The sequence below is a fragment of the Leopardus geoffroyi genome, chromosome D1 (assembly GCF_018350155.1).
Source record: "Leopardus geoffroyi isolate Oge1 chromosome D1, O.geoffroyi_Oge1_pat1.0, whole genome shotgun sequence".
Taxonomy (NCBI): Eukaryota; Metazoa; Chordata; class Mammalia; order Carnivora; family Felidae; genus Leopardus; species Leopardus geoffroyi.
The window spans coordinates 89,921,811-89,947,635 of NC_059329.1; the positions used below are offsets into that span (position 1 = coordinate 89,921,811).

Here is a 25,825-nt window from a genome sequence, read left to right on the forward strand (position 1 = left end):
TTTTAGGGGCGCCTGGGTGGCTCAGTCAGTTAAGCATCTGACTCTTGATTTTGGCTCAGGTCATGATCTCGGGGTTGGTGAGACCGAGTCCCCCGTCAGGCTCTGTGTTGATAGTATGGAGCCTGCTTGGGATGCTCTCTCCCCCTCTCTGTGCCCCGTTTCCACTTGTGTGCACTCTCTCTCTCAAAATAAATATTAAAAAAAAAACCCAAAAGCCCCACAATTAAAAAAAAAAGTGTATGCACAAACACACCCATTAAAGAATCTCTCCTCGGTTGACCTTCTTTTTTTTCCTTTTTGTCTTTAAGTTATAAAAACAGAGCATTAAAAAGCTTAGGTAATAGAGGGAAGGAAAAGAGGTCGCTTTTCTAAAACAAATTCTACTTGCCTTTTGAATCTCTTATGTATTCCTTCCCAGTCTAGGACCTGATGGTCTAAGCACTGGGGAAAGACTGTGCAAATCCCTCGGCCCAGATCACGTGCTCCGTGATCTTAGAGAAGGTACCAGGATATTCTAGACCTTAGCCACTGGGAGGATGGAGTGAGAAGTCCCTAACCTCATGGTGCCTCAGTTTCCTCCTCTCCAAAATGAAAAGAATAAGGCTTCTGGTAAGCATTGTTGTGAAGCTTAAATGCACCTTAAGCACACAGCACAGTGCCTGGGCGTAGTAAGTGGCTTGTAAACGTTAGCTACTATTGGTCAGTCTCCACAAACTGTTTTATACAGACGTCGTCATGGCGATGGGTGATTGAGTAACCCATTTGTTTCTACTTCATATGAGAGGTCCTTTGCCATGTGACCATATTTAGCCTTCACGGTTGTTGTTTTGTGAGGTTGCTCACTGGTGCATCAAGTTGGTGCCGTGTAACCTCACCACTCCTCTCTGGTGGGGTGGTCACACGTTTGGGGTCAGTTAAGGAACTTATCCATACCCGGAGGACAGCGTGCACAATGATTTCAGCTGGAGCCAGCTGAGGTCGGCCAGGCCGAGGTCTTCAACTGCACCGTCTTTCCAAGGGCACCTGGAGAGTGGCTCCCGTAGAATTCGTGCCACTTCGTGTCCTCTCTTTGATTCTTTGGAACAACGTGGTGCTTCCCGGGAGGAGAGTGAAGGTGCCTGATTTCCTCACCTCGGAGAGCTGATTGCCTCAAGTATCCTGTGAAATAGCTTTGCCATTTACAAGGTTGTACACTTAAAAAAAGAGAGTTCTTGCCCCTTCCAAAGGGTGAGAGAGGAGTCCAGAGAGCTGTGTCGAGGTGGGATATGATGCAGTGAGAGGCTATTCTGTACCCACGGCAGAGGAGAGATTTTTCATAAGACAGGAAGAAACTTTTTTTCATTGTAAACATAATAAAAATCACATGCTGTAAAACTTGGAACGGGGAGGAGAAAAACAATGGCATTGCACCTGAAGTCTCAACTCTAACAGAACCACTGTTAGCTTCTTAGAAGTTTTTATTCAAGGTTTTTCCCAGTTGTAATCACTGTGGGAATACAATTTTATATTTTGATCTTTCGAGGTAACATTTAACCTTTTTAACATTTTAATGTATTTTTTTTCATATTTCTCTATGAGTTTTAATGCCTAGAAAAACAGTCCACTGACTTGGTATAATATAGTTTGTTTACTCCTTATTTGGCATTTGCTTCCAGTTTTTCATTGTTAGAAATAGTGTTCAGTGTTGTGAACGTGAGGGTGGATATGACTTTCTCCCTGTTTTGAGAGATTTTCTTAGGCTGAGTTCTCAGAAATGAAATTACTAGGTCAAGGGACAGGAAGCCTTTTTTGGTTCTTGAAACAGATGCCCACTTGTTTTGCTAAAGGTTGCACCAGTGTGCTCTCTCACTGGCAATGTGGGAGAATTCTGGTTTTATTTTAGTCTTGGCAGCATTGAGGAATATCTTTAAAAATATTTTTTCTGGCTAATAGAAAAGTTATATATTTTTATTTTTATTTTTTTTATTATCTAAAGAGGTTGAGTGTTTTCCCAACCCCTATTCACTAGTCTTGTTTCTGACTTGGTGAAATGTCTATTAATGGACCAGAATAAATTTCCACCCGGGTTGAGTCATTAAATTTTCCACCTTGTGAATCTAGAGAACCTCCTCCTTAGAATTTTGAGAGAAGAGGCTCCTTTTGGGATAGTTTGAGTGAATTTCTGCTTTTGGTTGGTAAAATGACCCAAATGATCATTTTATCCAAATAATTTTTGGTGGGGGGGGGGTAGTAAAAGGAATAGAGATATTTTAGAAAAACATAGAAGCCCCATGAAAGCACACATTATTTGGGAGCTTTCTCTAGGTTGCACTATCCCCGGCACTTTGTACTTATTAACCCATTTGATTGTTAGGAGCCTTATGAGGAGAGGACCGTTGTCATTTTCAGATGACGAAACTGAGCCACAGAGAGATTATGCAGAGCTCACCTATTGTCCCAGAGAATAAGTGCCCTTCACCTTCCCCATCGGAGACCACCTGTCTGTCTCTCCCTGGATCTGTGTTATTCTGCTCAATCAGATTCTCCTGTATGTTATCACTACTAACCTGCTCTTTTTTTTTCTTTTTTAAAAAATGTTTATTGTAGAGAGAGAGCAGAGGAGGGGCAGAGAGAGAGGGAGACAGAGAATCCCAAGCAGGCTCCATGCTGTGGACAGCACAGAGCCCAACACTGGGCTTGAACTCAGGAACTCTGAGATCATGACCCGAGTTGAAATCAAGGGTCAGACACTAAATGACTGAGCCACCCAGGCGCCCCTCTACAAACGTGCTTTTTTTTAAAAAGAGTTAGAAATGTCAATAATGTTCTTCTATGTAAATGATTTCTAAAATGGCCATTAGCGCTATGAGTCTCTGAAAGGAGAGACTGTACTGTAATTACTGCCACAAGCTGTAATAAAGCAGCAGTTCAAATATCTAGAAATATCACACATGACCTGGAATCACGAGCCTTAAGATCTCCTTCCAACTTGGTGTTGGATTTTAGCTGCCATTTATCTGTGTCCTGACCAAATGGGGGAGAGATCTTGGAAGTTTGAGTTCTGTGTCACAAAGTGGTTTTCTTTTTTGATACATGAAATCGATCGATATCTTTGATGAGGCATGTACAGATTTTCAAATCTCAGGCCCTTTGTGCGTGTGTGTGTGTGTGTGTGTGCGCATGCATGTGTGCGCACATGTAGATGGAGTGGAGAGGAGATGGGGATAAATTCAAGGATCTTGTCAAATGATAAGATTTCTGTGAATCTCCCAAGTCCAGAGACAGAAAAGGACAAAAATGGAACCTGAATTTTATTTGCTTGTACTGTTTCCAACCATTTCTTTTTTTTTTTTTTTTTTTTCAACGTTTATTTATTTTTGGGACAGAGAGAGACAGAGCATGAACGGGGGAGGGGCAGAGAGAGAGGGAGACACAGAATCGGAAACAGGCTCCAGGCTCTGAGCCATCAGCCCAGAGCCTGACGCGGGGCTCAAACTCACGGACCGCGAGATCGTGACCTGGCTGAAGTCGGACGCTTAACCGACTGCGCCACCCAGGCGCCCCTCCAACCATTTCTTGAGCACAACTGGTCATTGCTCCTGTGCGATGGCAGAAATCCATGAGAGGGTTGAAAGGGCGAGTTTGGAAAAAGGATCACCAAGAAACATAAAAAGGGAGGAAAGGGGAGGGTTGGGGGTGGGGACAGAAACTCTTCCTTTCCTTTTGATTGTCTTTCTCATCTTCTGCCTCTGGGTGGCGCCACATGTAATGTTTTCTTGTAAGCCTCATGCTACAGGGCTAGCAGAGAGTGCACAAAACTGGAGTCTGAGGTATCATCCTTATCAAACTTCAGCAGTAGTTCAGCTATTCCACCAGGGCCTTCGTACCTGGCTCATGTGCAGAATTCCCCAGAAAGTCGGGAAGTGGAAATTTGGATGCAGAGGTACGGACAGGGGGAAGATGGCCGTTTGAAGCCAAGGAGAGAGGCCTGGAAAAGACCCGTGCTCACCACCCTCAGAAGGAGCCAACCTGCTGATACTTTGGTTTGGGACTTCCGGCCTAGCGGATGGTGAGACGATACATTTCTGTCGCGGAGGCCACCAATGTGGTGGAGGCCACAGCTCTAGCAGACTCATCCAGACATCCACCCAGCTCTCTTTTGTTTTCTAAAATTATGTCACGTGGTGAGTGACAGCCACCCTGCCTACTGTGTAACAGGGTGACATTCACAGGCATCTCACTTCTGCTTCTTTTCTTTAATAATTGGAAAGCAAGAATGTTACTCTTCTAGGTTGAATCGCATCCCCCCCAAAAGATATGTTGAACTCCTGAGCCCCGGTGCCTCCGAATGTGACCTTATTTGGAATTGGGGTGATTGAGGTTGGATTAAGTTAAGATGAGGTTGTACTGAAGTAGGGTGTCTTTATAACAAGACAGTGTGAAGAAAGGAGGGAAGAGGGCCTGGTGACAGCAGAGGCAGGATGATGCAGCCGCGAGCCAAGGAGTGTCGGGCATTGCCAGCCGCCACCGGAAGCTGAAGAGATGCAGGGAAAGGGTCCACGCAGAGTCTCAGAGGGAGCATGGCCCTGCCGACATTTTGATTGTAGGCTTCCGGAAATGTGAGAGAAGAAATTTCCGTTGCTTAAAGGCGCTCAGTTGACATTGCTTTGTTGTGGCAGCCCCGGGAATCTATCCACTTACTTCCCAGGGACGGTTAAAGCCATCTGGGCTTCAGTGGGCCTTTCATCACACCCCTCCCCTGCCCCCCGCCATGCCGCCGGGCCTCTCTCTGGGAGTCATGCCCTCCGTTCCTGCTCATGTGATTGAGATGTCCTTCTCCTCCAGAGCTGAGACCTGGCAAGCCATGGTTAAGGGCTGAATTTCAAAAGCTTTCTGAAGAAGTTGAACTTCACAAAGCAAAACTGGAACTTACAAGAGTCTAGAGAATATCACTGTGGTTTATCGCTACGTCCATTAAGCCGTTCGGAGAAAAACTCGCTTGCCTCCATGGCATTCACTGTGCAGAAGAAATCCAAGACCCGTGGGTGTTAATGTTGCCTCTTTTCTGACTTAGGCTTTTTGTTTGTTCCTGTACTCGTCTTTAAACGTCTTGGGTGATTCCAGGCATGCCCCCTGCTTCGCTTACTGTGTTTTATCTCAAATGTGAGACCATAAATCCTGTAGTTAGGAAGACGGGCCTTGGGCCAGCCTCCATTTATGACCTCGGGCTCTGGGCACCATTTTACCTTACTCTGTCCCTATTTCCTCGTCTGTAAGAGGGGGATAATAATGCTACCTACTCCAGGGGTGATATTGAAATTACTAGGTCAAGGGTGCTATGTCCAGGCCATAAGCCAGTTAGGAATGAGCTGACCTTAAACAGTAGGCACTGTTTGCTGGTACACAGAGGGTGAAGGTCAGCTCTGCTGACCACAGGACATTGTCTTAAATGAGCCGATGTGTGTGAGGCTTAGAACTGGGGGCCTGGCACGTGTTAGGCATTCAGTAAATGCCAGCTGACATTTTCCCTCAATAAGCAGTAATGACATTACGCCGAAACCCAAGTCTGCTGCGACATTGCTGGCCTGTGCAGTGCGGACACGACTGGTCCAGCCCGCCCCTTGCCTACCTCCCCTGGACCCTCACGTTCCCTTCTCCTCCCCCCCTTCTCTTCCTGCTCTCACTTACAGAACCAAAGCCGTAGCAACACCTTCTTTGGTTGGGTCAATATCTTCTCTTCAGTTTAGAGAGTCTTGAGCCAGGAGCTCTTAGGAAATTCTCTTCGGCTTCGAGCTCCAGCCACACGCCAGAGCCAGTGCACAAGGGAAGGAAACAAATATTTGAGGGTCTGAGATGAGCCTGGCAGGGAGGGAAGTTTGGAAGTGGCTCTCCTGCATGCGGCTGGGCCCCACTGGCTAATGGCCCTGCGGTTGGTCTCCGCCTGCAGAGCGGCCGCGTCAGCTTGCTCCCGGCTCTGCCACGGCCCCGCACAATTAAGCACGTAAGTGGATTTTGACGATGGCATTTTGCTTCATTGCTTGAACTGTCTTCTTCAGTCCCCACGGCCGCTACCCCGGGGTGGGAACCCGCACGGCACCCTGCGGTGGCCTCCAAGGTTTTCGGCCTAGAGTTCGTAGAAATGACAGTCTTCCCCGCCCTCTTTCTGCCCCCAGATTTGCGCCTTGTGCCCTGCGCCCATAGTGAGGAGAGACTTTCAGCCCTGGTGTTGAGACCTCGGCCTAAATTCCCAGGTAGTCCCCTGACAGCTGGTTACAGACACTTCTGGCTTGTCAGTTTCTACTCGACCTAACACGAGTTTGACCTTGTGTTAACTCTTCTAAAAAGGCCCTGTAGCTGTTGGAAGATGCTGGCAATTTTACACTGCGAAGGGAGATACAGAGTGCTCTGAGTGTATCAGTTAGCTAGGCCTGCTATGATAAGATACCACAGACTGGATGACATTAAACCACAGAAGTGCATTCTCTCATGGTTCTGGAAGCTAGATGTCCAAAGTCAAGGTGACAACACGGCCATTCTGTCTCTGAAGCCTCTACGGAAGGGTCCTTCCTTCCTTCCTTCCTTGCTGGCATTCCTGGGCTTCCTCGGCTCGTGGCTGGAACACTCCAGTGTCTGCCTCCACCTTCATGCGGCCCTTTCCCTGTGCATCTCTCTCTGTGTACGGATTTCCCTCTTCCTAAAAGGACATGCATCGTTGGATTAGGGGCCACCTTAATCCATTATGACCTCACCTTAACTAGGTTACGTATGCCAAGACCTTGTTTCCAAATAAGGTTCCATTCACAGGTTCCAGAACACAACCTGCCCCACTGGGTCCGTACAGAGGAGGAAGCATGGGCAGTGACCAGCAGCTGCCACGGCCCTCTGGAGGTCCGCGGGCCGTGTGTGTTCTCACCGTATCCACTCGGGGGATTTTGTTGTCGTTTGTTTTACCCCTGCCTTTAGAGCATGATGGTCGTGGAACAAGAGCAGGTGTGTCAGTAGATCAGGAGTGGTTTGAAAGCCCGGGGAGAGTGTATTGTATGAGAAAATGAATCATTTTTTAAAAGCTCAGCTCTTTTTAAAGAGTTTTTTAAAAATTCACCTGGCATCTTGATTTGGCCATTTCCATGATGAAAAGGTACTCAGAGTGCTGGTGAGTGTGTAGGCAGCCTGTGACAGTTCTTTGCCTTGAAGGACCTCAGGGGTGGCTCTATTACTGCATCGGGCCGATAGCTCTCCGCCTTCCAGCCCACCTAGAGGAAGCTGGGAGGCCTCCCGGCCGTGTTGGGCTGCAGTCAGGTCCCCTCTGTCCTGCTCAAGGACACTAAAAACACCAATTAGTTGCCACTGTGTCTAAATTGGGAACTTGTACGTAAAAGCCAGGATTATCAGGTATTCTAGAAAAATCAGAGTTAGTGTTAGGTTGCTTTCTGCACTCAGGGTACCTTGCTTCCACTCTGCGTCTGTCATGCATGTCACCATCCTGTTCGTGCGAAGGCCTCCAGTATTTCTTTCTTTCTGAGACACATATCTTTTCATGTTTTCAGAACTCTCAAGCGGAGATGCCTCTGATAATGGATGGGGTAGGAAAACGTGGTGTCCTCATTTAATTGGCCAGGTTTTTTCCTTTCTTAGTTGTACATAAGAGTGGCGTGCCTTGCAATCCACGTGTGTTGGATTCAGTGAAACAGAATTTTCTCCGATTGTTAGCATGGGATGTTTCAACCAAAAGTACAGACATTTCCAAACAGGTAGAGTGTTCCATGTGTACATTTTCCTTAGGGTGCTTGAGGGCAGGGTGCACGTGCAGAATTTCCGGGGTTGGGGGGCGGGGAGGGTGGCTCTGGAATCACACTACCTGGCTTGGGTCCCGGCTGTGTCACAGGTGAGCTTGGGGACGTGGGTGAGATACTTAGCCTGTTTCCTTAAATCCCATGGAATTGTTACGAGGATTAAATGAGCTAAAACCTTGACAACCTTTTACGTAGCTGCTGGCACATAGTAAGCACTGAATAAATGTTAGCTGTATCCTTACTGGCTGTGTGGAGGCACATTTCTGGTTTATTGATTTATTTTTTTAATGTTGGCTTATTTATTTATTTTGAGAGAGTGAGAGTGGGGGAAGAGCAGAGAGAGAGAGAGAGACAGAGGATCTAAGCAAGCTCCACGCTGTCAGCCAAAGCCCATTGTGGGGCTCGAGCTCACGAACCTTGAGATCAGGACCTGAGCCTAGGTCAAAGACACGTAACCGACTGAGCCACCCAGGCTCACGCTTATCTGGTTTAGATCCCAGATCCGCCACTGGTTAGTCCCTTCTTTTCATGGAGCCCCAGTTTCTTCATCTGTGAAATGGGAACAGGTTTGAAAAGAGGTGTGTGAAAATCACATGTGCAGGCGCTGACGTCTGGTGCATAGTAGGCTCTTGAAAGAACATACTTTCCCGTCTTCTGCCTTCCCCAGCTCTACATGACTCCCTAAAAGGGAGAGTCTTCAGAGTTGCCAGAGAGTTTTCGGTCCAGGCTTCCTTGGGCTCCTGTAGTCATCAGACATGGCCTGGAAGATGCTGTAGATTGTGCTTTCTGGCAGGTTGTCTAAGCTAAGGAAGGTGGACCCTTCTACTTCAGAAGTACTGTGAATGTTCACATCGGCTGCACGCCAGTCAAAATGAACATCTTCCCTTCTCTGAACCATTTTCAGAAGCCAGAACCCAGGGACCCCATGATACTTCTTTTGAGGGGGGTACTGTGGGGCTCCCAAGGATGGGGAAGCCTCATGCCAAATACAGTGCTCTTGAGCCCCTGTTGATCCCCCGGAAGGTGAGAAGGCTCAGACTCTCTCCCAAGGTCCTGGTGCCCCTTCCCTGGGAGTTGGGACAGGAAACCTCAGACTCTGGTTGGGGGAAAGGTTGAGGTAAGGTGTTCCAGAGCCTAGAGAAAGACTGGGAGAATTTGTCCAGTTTGGTCTCTTCTTGGAGGAGAGCAGCTCTTTGATTTCTTTTTTTTTTTTTTTTAAGTTTATTTATTTATTGAGAGAGAGAGAGCGAGTTGGGGAGGGGCAAAGAGAGAAGGGGACAGAGGATCCAAAGCAGGCTCTGTGCTGACAGCAGAGAGCCCAGTGTGGTGCTCGAACTCATGAGCCGTGAGATTGTGACCTGAGCCGAAGTCAGACGCTTAACCGACTGAGCCACCCAGGCGCCCCCCTTTCATTTCTGAATCACCAATACCCCTAGTTCTTAGAAAGATTTATCTTATTATTTCGTTCTAGCTCCCCTCACACATCCCTGCTGGGGCCATTCCAGTCCTATCCCTGGTGGTGATAGACTCATGTGGCATCAAGCCCCCTCTGGTTTCCTCCATCCTTCCCAGGTGATGCCAGCTGTTGTTGGGGACCTGCCACCACTTTCTCGGGAACTACCAATTTAAATGCCAATACTGTCACCAGCTGAGAAGTTAGTGGCATAGTCATCTTAAAGTCATCTTTTAAATCAACTCTTGTGCAAATATCAGCCTCACTCCGTCTTGCCGGTCCTCCCCGCCACTTCCAGAGAACTCTGTTATTATCGGCACTGCGTGCTGCCTTTTCCCTGCAAGGGGAGAATCCTAATGAAGTAGCCCGAGCTGGGGGAGTCTACATGGTCTTGTGTCGCTAGAGTGAGTGTGGTGAGGTCTCCCAGGCCTTTGTCATGCAGACACGCTCTTATAGCCAGGACTTGGCTGTGACTGCATGATGCAGTCAGTGGTAACAGGCTCTGTAATTGCTAATAAAATTTAAATGGCTGCAAAATCACAGAACATCAAAAAAAATTTTTTTTTTTCCTGGCACGTCTAGACAAATTTTGCTGATCCAAGTTAGGCTGTGACTGTGCAGTCTTTTTATTTTTATTTTTTTAACGCAGACTTGTGCTTTCATCTGTGACACGGCTAGTTTGCAGTTGCCTAATGGCTTTTTAAAAAATTCAGAGACAGATGACAAAGTAATAATTAAAAGACGAGGATGTGGTGCATTCATATCATTCAGACACGCGACCAGAGATATTCTTTTGCTTGTAACGCTTGAGAAGAATAGTTTCTGATGGTTTAGAGTGGGAGAAGATGGGGGGGGGGGGAGCGGGGAGAGAGGCTTTGAGGTCAAGAGCTAACTGTGTCCCCCTCTTAAGCGTTTCAGGAGCTTTTGGCTTTTGACATTGTTAACATCACGTCCTTTGCTAAGATGCCTGCAAAGGGAGTCCCATAAAATGTAAGAATGAAGGAGTGACTTAGGTCTAGAAGGTTTGCTGGCGTCCGTGGATGAAGAGAAGGGACCGAAATCACTTACATGCATGTATGTCATGTTCTGCCACCTGGAAGAACATCAGGTTCGTTCCAAATGAGAGCATAGTCTCTGAGTCTTTTGGAAAGGCATCGGTTTGCAGGTGCCTGAGTTGTTTATTTCTGTCATCAGTGCCCTTCGTTGTGGGGGGGGGGGGGAGGTTGGTGAGGGTGTGGAGGCAGGTAGGTAATCCGTGTCTCCGATTCTTGATAGGACGGAAATATGCAGGGCCCCAAAGACCATCTTGGCTCCTGTTGTCTCTTGTTGGGTGTACAGGATCATTCCCTGCTCGCGTTCTTTTGGAATCTGGCAACAAGCTGGTGATTTTGACTCACCTCCCGAGCTAAGAGGAGGTGCTTCAGGGAGGGCAGCCGCGCTACCCGGTGATTTTGTGGGGATCACCCAGCGTGGTGTATTTTTTTTCTCTTGGCCGCTTTGGGCATTTTGGCCGAGAGGGGGCGCTGTGGCAGGAGCCTGCTGGAGCCCTCACCCTTGCCGTGCTGCGTGTCACTGGGCCGCTTCCTGTTGTGCCCCCGGCACAGCCTGCCTCTTGATGTCCTCCCACCTCCCAGATGCTCACGCGGCTCCCAGTGGCCGGGCTGCAGGCGGGCAGCCGGTGGGCAGTGGAGTGAAGCTCTGTCGCCTGATGGGGAGCAGATGCGCTGATGCAGAACGTGGCGGGTCTCAGCCACTTGCTGTCTGACGTTCAAAGCCAAACCAGGATTGTTCCCAGCTCCCCGAGACGGAGGAAGCTGGCCGGCCTGATGCCGGGAAGGGGCGAGGGAGACTGCGTCACCTGCCGCCCCCAGTTAGGGTGGGTTTCTGGGGCACAGCGGCGACGGTGCCTGATGCCGTGACCCAAGGCCTGGCCATTACGCCAGTCCCTTCCCCGTTCCTGCCGTCACTCAGGACCTCCTCTGAGCTTCTCCTGAGATGGAAATGCAGGTGAGGCCCCCCACTCTTTCCCCAGTTAGCCTTTTCGCGGTGTGCTGGGATATTGGCCCTCGTGGTGACTTGGGGAAGAGCCTGTCTGGCCGCCCTGACTTTGGGGACAGGCCGTGGCGTAGCAGTTACGACTGTATTATTTAGGTCTGCTGAGACACAGGTACCAGGATGGGATCGGGCACTCAGGAGCTTCACTGGGGGTGGGAGGGGGAGGAGGCAGAGAGAGCCCTGCCGGAGGTTTGGCACTGGAGGAAGGAGAGAGGGCAGGGGGAGGGAGAGGAGGGCAGGAGAAGCCTCACACTGCTGGCTTGGCCCACGGAAGGTTCTGCCAGGCCCATGGGATGTCCTAGAGCCACAGGCACCTGTTGGAGGAGTCCCGGCTCTTTCAGGGATGGGCCTGTCTTAGCACACCTGCCATAACTGGTCAGGGGCTAAGAGCAGCTCATGGGAGGTGTGGCTTTAACCCAGATGTGGTAGTGGGTCCAGAGGTCCTGTGCTGGGACTATCAGTCATGCTTCCTGTTCTCAGAGATCTGGGGGGTACATTTTCTTCATTGTCACAGCCACTGCTGAGCCAGGTTATACATTCATGAATTCTCTTAACGGACATTTACGCAGCACTTTCTGTGCACTTGACCCTTGTTGGCACTGGGGGAAAACAACACATGAGGAAATCCCTGTGCTGTGAGAGCCCTCAGTCAGGTGAGAAGATGAATCCACGAACAGGCAGTGGCAGTGGTATGTGATCCATGCAGGGCAGGGCTACGTCCCGGGTGCTCTCGGATCCCACAGAAGGGACACTAATCTCCCCTGGGGCATCCAGGGCATGTTCTGGGAGAAGGCCACTGTCTAAGCTGAGGCTGGAAGAGCGAAGGGGAGCGAATGACCCAGTCAGAGGTTGAAGAACTCCAACGGAAAGAGGAAACCTACACACAGCCCCTGAGGGTAAGAGAGAGGGTGGTGTCTATTTCGGCATGCCTGTAGTAATTCCTGTGGCTCGTGGGGAGGAGGAGAGATTTTTCAGGGGGTGTTTACAAAAGTACGTGATGGGGAACCAGTCATATGGGGCCTTGTAAACCAACAAAAGACGTTAACTGTGTGCCTTGTGGTCAAGAGGCCGATGAGTGGGTCAGATCCTGTCCTACCACTTCCCAGCTGTGCAGCCCTGGGCAAGTCACCTAACCTCTCTGTACCTCTTTGCCATGTCTGTCGAATGGGATCACAATAGTCGTGTTCCATCGGGTTATGAAAATTAAGCGGCTTTCTGTCAAGCTCCTAGAACAGTAGCTGTCATGCAGTAAACATTCAATAAATGTCTGTTTCAGTTCTCATCATTATCCTATACTTTAAATCGTCCTGTTCAAAAATCGTGGTCAGACAGGCTTAAATGCTTGCCTGCTGGCATCTGACAGTCGCCAGACTTCTCAAAATGACACGACTGGTACATTTTCTGAATGAATAAAAGAGTGCCGTGGTGTTGTCTCGATGGCTCAGGATGCAGCTGCTCCGGATAATATTGACAGAATCAAAAAATGAAAAACCCAAACCTCAACCACTAAGTTTCCTTGACTTTTCTCCTGAACAACAACTGAATGAACCTCGAAGCTGTCGCCACCTGGGGCTCTTGGGCTCTGAGGGACAGTCCCCAACCAGTGTTTCCAGAAGCGGGCTTGGTGGGTCACCTGACTCATCTGTTAATGTAGATTTGGGGGCAACTCAAAACCTGCTGAAGCAGAGTGTCCGAGAAGGAGACCCGAGGTTCTGCGTCTTAACCGGCAGCCCAGGTGAGACTTGCTCCCACCGCGCTATGAGACTCACTTGTCCTATGGTTAGACTAACAGTCTCCGTGAAGGAGGAAGTTAGCACAAAGCTTTTATGTTGTCAGCCCCTTTCCATATCAGGGAAGGAAGGATACCCAAGAGAGCATCCCTTCTGAGAAGCCCGGGCAGGTAGGAAGCATCTCAGCTAGTGTGTGGGTCTCCAAAGCAAAACATTCTGAACACAGGGCACTAACTGATGCGATGGCCACGTGCTGAGGGTTAGCATTTTACTTTAAGGTGCATTCATGCATACTGTCTCCTAAAGAAAGCCAACGGATCGCGAGTGCCGTCCCTGCACTGCCCACGGAAGAAAATGACTTTATCTCCGCCGGAAATGAAATTGTCAGCAAGAGGTGCCTGGCCTTTGTAAATCTCAGCAAGTAACTCCCAACAAGATTAAATGCCCGTTAACAGTGGGTATCTCTGGGAGGTGGGATAACGGGCTACTGTTCCTTCCTGATAACTTCTTACAAGTTTTGCACGGGAGGCAGTGTGTGGAGTGCTTCAGAGTGCATAAGCCTGGCACGAGCCTGCCTGGGTCTGTCCTGCTTCCTCTGCACACTGGGCAAGTTACTGACTCTCTCTGTGCCTCCCTTTCCTCACCTGTAACATGGGGAATAAATAGAAGGGATAATCAGATGCCTCACTGAGTTTAAACACATTTATAGCTGTGCAGTGTTTAGGCAATGCTTAACAATTACTAAGCTCTTGAGAAGAATTAACTATTATTATTATTTTAAAGTTTTTTAATGTTTATTTATTTGAGAGAGAGGGAATGAGAGAGTGTGAGTGCACGTGAGCAGGGGAGCGGCGGGGAGAGAGGGAGAGAGAGAATCCCTGAGCAGGCTCCGCACTCTGTGCAGAGCCCTACACAGGGCTTGATCTCACGGCCACGAGATCATGACCTGAGCTGAAATCAAGAGTCAGATGCTTAACTGACTGAGCCACCCAGGCGCCCCTGTTTTTTTATTTTGGAGACAGAGTGTGTGAGAGGGGCAGAGAGACAGAGAGAGAGACCGAGAGAGACAGAGAGGGAGAGAGAGAGAGAGAGAGAGAGAGAGAGAGAGAGAGAGAGAGAGAGAGGGAGAGGGAGAGAATCCTAAGAAGGCTCTTCCTTCAGCGTGGAGCCTAATGTGGGGCTTGATCCCGTGACCCTGGGATCATGACCTGGGCTAAAATCAAAAGTCAGATGCTCAACCGACTGAGCCACCCAGGCGCCCCTCAGCTGTTATTAATAATAATAACATCATCATTAGCTGTAGGGTGATTGGAAATGAGGCATAAAGAGCAAGGCTGCCTCAACTGTAGAAGCTAATGTAGGAGCTAATGTGTGAAAGGTCTAGACTATCTGCTGTAAAGACCAGAAGGAATTGATAGGGAGCCAGCTGTAGTCTGGTTTGGGGCCTGACTTTTCATGTCTGTTGCGAGGGGTGAGAGTCCTGTTAGCGTTTCACACTTTGCTTCTTGGAGTGCCACGGTTTAGCGCCACAGTGACAGGCAGGAGGGCCGAAGAGCCTGGGGGGCTTTGGACTTGGGCTCTTCTGTCTGAAAGGGAAGCAGCTACAGTTTTCTCTTTTAATACCTGGTGGGTTTGCGTAAGATTTTGTTTTTCCCACAGAGGGTCCTGCAGTAAACAGACAAGAAGAGTTGAATCCCACTGGGCCAGCTCCCTAACAAGCCCCTGTTCCCCCTTCGCTCTCTTCTTGGCACCTGCAGCTGCAAAGACGGCCCCACGACTGTCCTTTTCCAGGACAGAGCTCGCTTCCAACTACCACAGCACGGGAGCCTCAGGAATTTGTTCTGTGTGATGGGCCCCAATCTGCTTTTTGGAACTCTTTAATGGTCGCGTTGGGGTGCCTTAGGTACTAAAGAGTTCCCTGTTTTTAGAACCGTTCAGGCTTCGGGTGATATCAAGTTCTAGCTTCACTAATTGCTGGCTGCGTGACTGGGTAATGAATATGAGGCTATAAGCACAGTGTTTCCATACTGTGAATGGTGGGTGTCGGTGACCTGACTGCTCTAATAATCACAATCGACTGGCGAACGTCTGCTTGGGATCCTCTTTTTGCCACCCCGGGAGTCTCTTTTTAAAGTCCCGTTTTAACGCAGCCACCCTGGTACTAGCCGTCAGCCATCCTCACAGACGAGGCCATGGACATGATTGCTAGAGCATCCATCACGTCCCACTCTTTCCTTTGCGCTGCAGGGCGTATTTCCGAAGAAACATGAACCGTGGATTGTGTAATCACGCTCTGATGCAAACCAAATCTTGGCAAGTGTGAACGACTATGAAAACAATATATATGTGAAACACACTTCCCCTGTGCTTCTATTTAATGTTCTGGTTCCCATGCCAGGTTTCCCCCTGTGTTCTGCATTTCAGAAATATTTTGTTTTTCATTCCAGACCGTAGGAGTACAAAGGCAGATTTGTTTCATCACTTAATTTGCTAATTCTGCCAGGCTCTTTCTCCCACTGATCAGCAGTCCTCCTTAGAGTCTTATATGTGAGGCTGGCCTTTAGGAAAATTGCATAGGAGTGGTTTCATATTTACCCTGTGCGTGACTGCAGAGGACATGAGTAAAATCAAAACAAAACAAACAACTGAGGAAACAAAACAGTGCCCCTGTGGGGGAATTTTAGGATAGGCTGGTATGCCGCAGCTGAGCAGGGTAGGGGTGCAGACTCTATTTTTGTTCTTGACTCTGCGTGAAACTTAGGGCATGTGATTTTACTTTATTGAGCTTTCTTTTCCTTCCAAGTAGGAACCTGCTCTCTGACATCCCAGAGATAGGGTTATTTTATAGGATTGACATCACCCAGTTCTTTGACTTCCCTGCTGATGGGAGTACAGAACTAGAAAACCTTAGCAGAGACTGCTGCTCAAAAAGAAGGAAGATGGATGGATGGATGGATGGATGGATGGATGGATAGATGGATGGATGGGTGGGTTAGTGGATGGATTGATGGGTAGATTGATGGATAGATGAATTGATGGATGGCTCAGTGGATGAAATGATGGATGGGTGGGCGAGTGGATGGATAGATGGATGGATGGATGGATCAGTGGGTGAATTGATGGATGGATGGATGGATGAAAACAGAAACTTCTAATTCTATAACCGCATCCCTGCCCAGAAGGCTTCCTGACCTTCCTTTTCATTATACCCACCTTGTCCCTGCTTCCATAGCCCTCCTCTACCTTTGACTTGTAAACAAGCAGATGCAGTAAGGAGTGGTAGGTAAAATCTTCCAGGTAATATTAGAAGCTCCAGGACAACCAGGAAAAGCCCCACATAATTCTTATTCACCGTCATCCCCACACCAAACAGTGTCAGCTTCTGGCACTTAGAAGATGCTCAGTACACATTTGTTGGATGAACAAATGAAAGCATCCAATGAGAGAACGGTGACTGTTCGCAAGGACTTTTGGGAGCAAATCTTGGCTTTCCTTCTTGTATCCCTCTAGTACTACTGCTCTTGTGAGAGCTGGTTTTCTATTCATGGGGAGCCAGATGGGATTGCTAAGTAGGAATAGGATTCCTCCCACCTGTAACACACACACACACACACACACACACACACACACACACACACACACACAGTTTCTCCCTCAGGACTTCTAAAGGGGTCACCTGACTGATTTGCTTTAACAGCCTGACCTCCTGTCCTCCTTCTCTGCCTCACCTATCCTAATTCCTCCTTGTTAATTAATCATTCTTCTGAGGGTAAATATTCCTCCCGGCTCTTTCCTTTTCCTTTGGGCCCCAAGGTGTGACCTCTGGGAGAGCCTTGCCTTTCTCTTTCTAAGCCTTTGCCTAGATACCTATTATTATCAGCTCAGTCATTGCATCCTGATATTTTGCTTGGATTTAAAGACGAGAGGCAGGGGCTAATGAAGGGCTTTTGTGTTCAGGAACACAGGGCACCCAGCAGCTTCAGCGGCTTCTCCATTTAATTCCAGGCTTGTAGGGACACTCACTATGCTTAGCACAGCCCTGGAGAGGGTGGCAGGGAGCACATTCAGGCCTCCCCTGCTCACCACTTCCTACACAGCCTTGGTACCTGTGCTCAGAGGAGGAGCCAAAACACCGGAAGGACATAGTCTGCAGTCTTCCTAGCCAGCACAGCATACTCTGGTGCAGAGAACTAACTATTGCCATGGGTATGCACTCTGCCTTTTCTGGGCCTTAGTTCTCTCATCTATAAAGGGACTTGATCTTCTCCAACCCCCGTTACAACTACAGATGCCTGTGATTTAAAATAGAATGTCCTTCCCTCTGTGAAAATACAGAATGGTTTTCTGGCACGTGGGCATACACACGTAGGAATGGATTTAGGTCTGTTGAGGCTTATGCAGAATGCTGGCGACCCTCAGTGAGCAAGTTAGTGAACAGGCTCTGGGTCAGACTATAAAACTTTCCCCTGCGGACCAGGCACTATACCCAGTGCTCTGCATGGATGATCTCCTTTAGTCATCACAACTGTCCCGTGAGGTAAGTCCTACCAGTACTCCCATTTTACTGATGAATTGCGGTTTGGAGAAGTTAGGTCATTGGCTGAAGCAGTTTGGGAGTCACGAGTCACGTTAGGAAAGCAGACATGCAGGCTTGAGGGAGTGGCTTGACCTCTCTGCTCTGCTGCCCCCTGCAGGTAAGTGTGTGCCATGGCGGATCTGTACCAAAAGGTTTCTAGGGCTCAGATGCAGCTTTCCTGCCTCCCTTGTAAAGGGAGTGCATGTTAAATGTCCTGCCTGTCCCATTCCCATGCAAGAAAGGATTGCATTTGAAATGTCTGAAGTCATGCCTGACTTTGCTCCTCTGCCCAGAGGGCCCAGCAGGGGCCTGAAGCGTTAAAACCTGTATGAGGGTTCATTTCAGTGATGCTTTGCTATCTTTCAAAAAAATTGGCAGCAGGCAAATCTCAGGGCAGTCTGCACTAAAGATGTCTGGCAGGAGGGCACCTGAGTACCTCTCCCCTCTACCCCAGGACCCTCCTTCCATTCTAGTCTAGAACTTCGCAAACACTGTGTATATCATAAAGGCATGGGATCTTGGTAAACTACAGATTCTAATTGAGTGAGTCAGGGGTGTGGCTCCCAGGGGGTTACCGATGCTGCAGATCTGAGGTCTACACTTTGAGCAGAGAGGGTCTAGAGGCCATGGTTTCCAGGCTGCATCAGAATGCCCCGGAGGCCTCAGTAAACAACTCCCCAGGACCTTCCTGGGAATCTCAATCACCAGAGTGAGGAGGGGACCCTGGAGCTGAAGTGTTTCTGGGAGCACACTATAAGAAACACTGCCCAGTCCAGTGGCTCCTAAGCCACTGTGGTTGTCCGAGTCCTCTGCAGATTGAGGTCATCCTGGGAAGGAGTGGCTCATGGGCCTAGAGTGGGGCCAGAATTCTCTGCGTGCTGTTTCCCCAGGTGAGTTTGACTTGCATTCCAGTTTGGGAACTCACCTCTTTATCGTCAGTCTTTCCCTGGCCCCAAATTCTTCCTCAGGCCAGAGTCCTACAGGCCCCTGCCCTGTCCTTGTCCTTTGTTGTGCCTAGTTTGTGACACAGCCCTCTGTAGTATGGCTTTCACATGCACCACAGTCATGAATTTGCTCTGGGGAGGATCACAGGAAACTCCTGGTTGTCAGATCCAGTGTCGAGATCTGACCTTACCTGGCCCCCAAGCTGTGTTGGACACTGCGGACCACATCCTTCACTTCCATCTTTTGTTCACTGGGATTCCATCCCCTATTTCCAGGCTGCCCTTCTCCCTGGCAGGGAGGCCCTCTTGGTCTGCTTCCTGCATCATTATTTACCAGAAATAGATTCCTTCCTTCTCATCTAATACTCCCCCCCACCCCCCAACTCCCCACCTTGGAGATCTCCTCCCCTCCCATAAACTGGTGATGCCCAAATACTTATTTCCTGAATCATCTTCCTAAACCACAGACCAAATCATATTACTACTACCTTGCTTAAAGCAGGAGGCAGAGGACTCTGAAGCCAGCCAGCCTGGGCTCGGATCCTGGCCCTGCCACTTGGCAGCTGGGAAGTCTTGACTGAGTCATTGAACTTCCTGAGGCTGCCATTTTCTCATGTGGAGAAGGGGATGAGGCACCTCGTCTATGTAGAGTTCCCTGCACTGGAGTTGGTATAATGTGATCACTCAGTAGATAACCCACTTGGAGGTTTGTTTGTTTTTTAAATCTTTAAATGTGAGGAATATGGATAACAGTAGACTTCCAGGGGCTCCCAGGTCCCCCATGGAGTAAAGGGGGCTCCGAAGTCCCAGAGAGACCTCCTGGCTGGCTCTGCCTGTCTCACTGGCTGCAGCTCCTGCCCCACCTTGCGTGCCTCCCTAGCCACTCAGGCTCATTCCTCTGGGCCTTTGCACATGCTCTTTTCCCCTCTGGGCTTCTGTCCTCCAGCACAGCCTTTAGCCTCCATGGTGCCTCCCCTGCCTCCCCCAGGAGTAAAGGGCCATGTTCTCCTTTGTGCTTCTGCTTACTCTCACGGGTTCTTCTAACCCATGTGTCCTGTACCAACTTCACTTGCTTGTATGTCTATGTCCCTGTTAGACTGTAAGCTCTTTAAGTCTGTAAGCCAGGCCTCTCTGGGATGAGGTATGGCTGACTCTGTGGACTGTTTTTTGTCTTGTTTTGTTTTGTTTTTAATGTTTATTTTTGAGAGAGACCAAGTGTGAGCAGGGGAAGGGAAGAAGGAGAGGGAGATAGAATCTGAAGCAGGCTTCAGGCTCTGGGCTATTAGCACAGCCCGATGCAGGGCTCATTCAGGAACCACGAAGATCAGGACCCGAACCGCAGTCGGATGCTTAACTGACTGAGCCACCCACATGCCCCTCTGTGGACCATTTGAATGAATGAATGAGTGACATTGAAAATCAGGAGCAAGTTCAGTGGCAGACAAGGCAAGCAAGCTGAATGTTTGAGGTGATCTTACCTTGTTATGGACAAAAGCGTGGGAATCATCCTTGAGGCCTCTCTTTTGCTGACTGCCCTTTCTCCCTGATCCCGCCTATTAGCAAAAGCCAGTCAGCTCTGCCTCTAAAGCAGTGGTTCTCAGCCAGGGGTGATTTGGGCTCCCAGGGTTAGTTATTTGGCCATGTCTGGAGACATTCTTGGTTATCAGAACTGGGGATGCTGCTGGCATCTAGTGGTGGAAGCCAGGGATGCTGTGAAACATCCTGCCGTGCATGGGACAGTCCCCCACGCCAAGGACTTTTCCAGCCCCAAATGTCAACAGTGCTGCGGTTGAGACACCCTGATCTAGAAGGTTCTGAGTCAAGTCCGTGCAGAGCTCTCTGTCTTCACTACTCCCACACACCTCCAGGCACTGTTGTCCCCTCCTGGAACGACTTCCTGCTTCATTTGCCTCATCCCACTCTCCCAAGGGCAGCCCAGGATCTTTTAGAAAAGTAAATAAAATCACTCCCCCTGTAACACTTCCCATCACTTTCACTTGGAATCAAACCCAGACTCCTTCCCTGAGGAATCCCTCCTGGACCTGGCTCCTGCTTTCCCTGCCTCGCCCCGGGGGCAGCCTGCTCCAGCCTTGCCTGGCTGCCCCTCCTGTTCCAGGGCCTTTCCAGTCTTTGTCGCTGGTGTGTTTTTGTGATGGGCTCTCCACCTGGGCTGCTCTCCCCTCTCATCCCTGCTTGGCTGGCTGCTGTTTGTCATTTAGTTCTCATCGTAACTGCTTTGGCCTCTGAAATTCCCTTCCTGATTATCCATACCAACCATGCACCCACGATCACATCTTCCATCTCCGTGGAGCACTTAGCACTGTCCGATTTTGTCTGTGTGTTTGTTGGAGCTCCATGAGGGCAAGACCTCCCCTGCCTGGGATAGGGCTGTGTCCTCTACTGCCGAGAACAGTGCTGGCGTGTGATCAGTTACCAATAAAGTGTGGTGGGCGTAGGGGTGCTATTAATAGCTTACATTGGTGCAGTAGAGCCTAAGAAGTGCTCAACATGATTTACATTTAATGTCCACAATTGCTTTATGAGATTGGGTACTATGATGGTCATCTCCACTTTACAGATGAGGAAACTGAGGCACCGAAAGTTAAAAATTGTATCACTAGATAGGGACAGAGCTGGGATTTGAGCATAACCAGTCTGACTGCAGATTCTTTATATATATATATATATATATATATATATATATATATATATATATATAAATTTATTGCCAAGTTTATTGCCAAGTTAGGTAACATACAGTGTATGCAGCGTGCTCTTGGCTTCAGGGCTAGATTCCCGTGATTCATCGCTTACATACAACGCCCAGTGCTCATCCCAAGTGCTCTCCTCAATGCCCATCATGACAGCAGAATCTTAATCATTCCATCACTCAGCCACACTGTTGAGGACGTGAATGTGGAATACAAATGGCGGCACATTCACACCCATCCTTCACCGAATGCTTAGATATTAGGCAGCCTTTTCAGAACTGGGATTCTGCTCTGGGTTCAAATCTGCTCTGGGTTCAAATTTTGTGACTGCCTCACATTTTGTGATGTATTCACTTACATCTGGGTTATGAGGAGAGAGTACCAAAAATCTCTTTTCTCTTAAATGGTTAGGTCTTAGTGTTCTGTACGCTTTACTCTGACTCCTTATCATGTTTCCTTTGTTGCTTTGGCCACTAGGAAACTCACAGCCCTGATGTTGGTAATCCTGTAATACTGTATGGAGTGCATCTTGTCTACTACCTTCTTTTCTTTTGCTTTTGCCTATAACATCCTGTTTTCTTTGTTTTTTTTTACCGATTTTTTTTTCCTATGGCAACTCAAATGATTTATGAATTTAGATGGAGCAAAAATAAATACATATGGAAAGTGTGTCCCTGGAAACATTAATGTCTCTGATTGTCAGCATTCGCTATGCAGTGTTAGTAACCAACGTTCTCAGTTTTTTGGTGGAATGTAAATTGGATAAAGTCCACCAAAGTGGCTCAGGACACACAGCTAGAATTTAGTAAGTGTTAATTACTTTATCTTTTTTCCCTCATTTATGGTGAGGAGGAGGGGCTCTCAAACTACCACCTGGTCTAGTGGAGGTGTTGGAAGGCCTGGGTGGTTTAATATGTCTTACTGAGCCATTCCTATCCACTACTAACTGGTGAGCTCCATTACAGAGACCCATAGCAAATGACAGCCTGTCATCTTGTCCTGTCTTTGGTGCTATTTCCATGACAGTAAATTGGTTTTTGAGCAGCAGAAAGATATTAGGTGTAGTAGATGGAAAAGACTCCGCCCCTGTGCATTGAACTTGCACATGAAGTGTAGCCTGACAAACAGAAAGCATTTACTGGAAAGAAAATGAGTCAGACTCACAGAAACTTTTTATTACTATGGCAACAGGGTACTTGGCCAGTCCCTCTTTGGCTAGAGCATAATATACTGGTGAGGAATGTCAGCTGTTATGTTTCAGTTGCTTATTAGCTCCTAAAATGTCCTAGTTTACATACTAATTGTTGCCGGAGAAAATAGTCCTATTTTAAGATGACCCAGTCACCCATTTCCTGGTACTAAGCCACTTTGGGGCTTAACAAAAAATAATAATTACCGTAATAAAAGCTCTTAGCCTTTCTGATACCAGGCATCTTCTGTCTTCTCATTTAATCCTTACCTACTTTGTAAGGTTGATTTCATCATCCCATTTTACAGATGAGAGAGTAAAAGCCCAGGGCAGGTAGGTAATTTGCTCAAGGTCTCAGTTCTGGGAAGGGGTGGGATCGGGACTTGAATCCAAGTTCCATTTGATTCCTAACCCTTTGTTTGTTTGTTTTTTAACCATTAGTAGAGAGTTAGGTCTTCCTTTAAATCAGAAAAGGCTGAAGTTCAAGAGTATTGACCTTTTCCTGGTGTAGGGTTCTTCACTCTTGAAATGTTGACATTTTGGGGCCAGATAATTCTTTATTTGATGGAGGGGAGCCCCCTGTGCACTAGGAGACTTTTGGCAGCATCCCTGGTCTACCCACTGGATGCCAGTAGCACTCACTCCTCCCCTCCTACCACCAATGTTTTTTAAAAGATTTTATTTTTAAGTAATCTTCACATCCAGCATGGGGCTCAAACTCACAACCCCGAGATTAGGAGTTGCATTCTGTACCTACTGAACCAGCCAGATGCCCCATCCTCCCCACTCCAGTATTGCCAAATGTTCCCTGGGGAGCAAACCAGAAGAACAAGGGAGGAAATCAGACAATTTCTTAACTGGAAAAGAGCAACTCTTTCATTTCTGATGTCACCAACCCTCCTGGATCTCAGAAATTCTTAGAAAGTTTTGTTTCCTTATTTAGTTATATTCAGGGAGTTGTGCAATTCTTGCTGCTACCTAATTTTAGAACATCTTTATCACCCCCAAAAGAAACCCCATTCTTCTCCCTTCCTCCCTCCCCCAATCCCTGGGAGCCACTAATCTATTTTTTTTTTTTTTTTGTCTCTATGGATTTCTGTATTAGATGTGGCCTTTATGCGTGGCCCTTTCACTTAGCATGATGTTTTCAGGTTTCATCTGTTTTGGATCATGCATCAGTACTTCATCTTTTTATTGAACAAATAACATTCCATTATATGGAATGAATAACTTCATTATTTGGCATGTGGATATCCAGTTGTCCCAGCTGTTTGTTGAAAAGACTGTCTTTTCCCTTAATGAATTTTCTTGACACCTTGTCAAAAATCCATTGACTGAAAGTGATGGTTTTTTTCTAGACTCTCAATTTTATTCTGTTGATCCATAAGCATTTGAATCTGTAGATCAATTTGGAGAGTATTGGTATCTTACCAATACTTAGTCTTCTAATCCATGAACATGGGATGTCTTTTCTGTTTATTTAGTTCTTAAATTTCTTTGAACAGTATTTTGTAGGTTTCAATGTACAGGTCACAAGACCTCTGGTTAAATGTATTCCTAAGTATTTTATTTGTTTTATTTATTTGTTTTAATGCTATTATAAATGACATTGTTTTATTAATTTCATGTTAGGATATTTGATTGCTGGTATATAGAAGTTCAGTTTATTTTGATATTTGCATCTTGTGTTCTACACCTTTGCTGAAGTTGTTTGTTAGTTCTAAGAGTTGTTTGTGGATTTGAGATTTAAAAAAATACACTTACAGCTATACATTTCATTCTCAATACTGCTTTAGCTGCATCTCGTGAATTTTGGCATGTTGTTTTTGTTTTCATTCATCCCGAAGTGTTTTTCTAATTTTGTATTTTCTTCTTCCACTCATTGGTAACTTGTTGGTAATTTCTACATAGTTATGTTTATTCTGGTATTGGTAATATTGACAATTTTCCACATAATTGTGAATTTCCCAGATTTCCTTCTGTTATTGCTGTCTAATTTTATTTCAGTGTGACTGGAGAACATACATTGTATTATTCCTTTTAAATGTATTGAGGTTTTTTTTTTTAATATTTATTTTTGAGAGAAAGAGAGAGAGAGACAGCATGTGAGTAGGGAAGGGACAGAGAGAGACAGACAGAATCTGAAGCAGGCTCCAGGCTCTGAGCTCTTAGCATGGAGTCTGGTGCGGGGCTTGAACCACAAACTGTGAGATCACGACCTGAGCTGACATCGGATGCTTAATTGACTGAGCCCCCCAGGAGCCCCATATATTGAGGTTATTTTATGGGCTAATATTTGGAATACCCTGGAGAATGTTCCATTACCGCCTGAGAAGAATGTGTGTCCTACTGCTTTGGTTGTGATTTTGATGGATGTCTGTTAGATGTGGTTGGTTTACTGTGTTGTTCCTTTCTGCTCGTCTGTTTTCTTGCTGATCTTCAGCCTAATTATTCTACCCATTATTGAAAGCAGGCATTGAAGTCTCCAACTCTTACTGTTTAAATATTTCTTTCTCCCTTGTCAGTCCCATGTATTTTGGGACTCCGTTTTTAAGTGTATGTATTATGTCTTCCTGATGGATTGACCATTTCTTTGTCTCTAGGAACATATTTTTATCACCAGTTCTATTTTGTTTGATGTTAGTATAGTCACTCTAGCTCCATTGACTTGGGATTGCTTTGCTTTGTTTTGTTTCATTTTTTTTTTAATTAATTTATTTTTTTTTCAATGTTTATTTATTTTTTGGGGGACAGAGAGAGACAGAGCATGAACGGGGGAGGGGCAGAGAGAGAGGGAGACACAGAATCAGAAGCAGGCTCCAGGCTCTGAGCCATCAGCCCAGAGCCCGACGCGGGGCTCGAACTCACGGACCGCGAGATCGTGACCTGGCTGAAGTCGGACGCTTAACCGACTGCGCCACCCAGGCGCCCCTTGTTTCATTTTTTTTTAAAGCTTCCTGAGTTATTGTGATGTGCATTCAAGATTGAGTCACAGCTCTTATTGGATAAGTTAGAAGCTGAGGGTCGGTGTTTTGTTTTTAAAGCCAGCCCATAGCTACTGAGAGATGCTCTCCATGGGATTATGTGATTCCTGTGACTGGTGTTGAAGGCATGATAGAAACCTCCAGATCCCTTGGTGGAAACCGTTCCTGGAGCCAGATTTGTGGTGCGTTAAGCCATTGTTTTCAGGCTACCTTGTGACAGACTGAATGTCCTCCTGCTCGGCTTTTCAGAGCCGCCTCCCCTGTCTCACTCTGTTGGCAGCAGCCAGCAAAGGGTTATGCCTCATGTCTGTGAAGGCACGTCCTGCTGTCCTGTGGATCTAACGACAGTGTAATCCTCCTTCATAGGCCTTTCTCTGGCTCTTTTGGCCAGCGTTGCACCGTTAAGGAGGC

The 25,825-nt window shown here is 47.4% G+C and overlaps 1 protein-coding gene across 4 annotated transcripts in view; it reads left to right on the plus strand.

The window, feature by feature from the left end:
- LDLRAD3 (low density lipoprotein receptor class A domain containing 3) overlaps positions 1-25,825 on the plus strand; it is a 245,492-nt gene that overhangs the window by 75,346 nt on the left and 144,321 nt on the right. Inside the window, exon 1 of one of the 4 annotated variants that reach the window (XM_045484989.1) lies at positions 18,168-18,476. The exons of the other annotated variants lie outside the window; for them this stretch is intronic. Coding sequence (XP_045340945.1) covers positions 18,431-18,476 — 46 coding nt within the window. The 5' untranslated portion in view covers positions 18,168-18,430. Of the gene's footprint in view, positions 1-18,167; positions 18,477-25,825 lie in introns of those variants that run through there. 4 annotated transcript variants of the gene reach the window in all.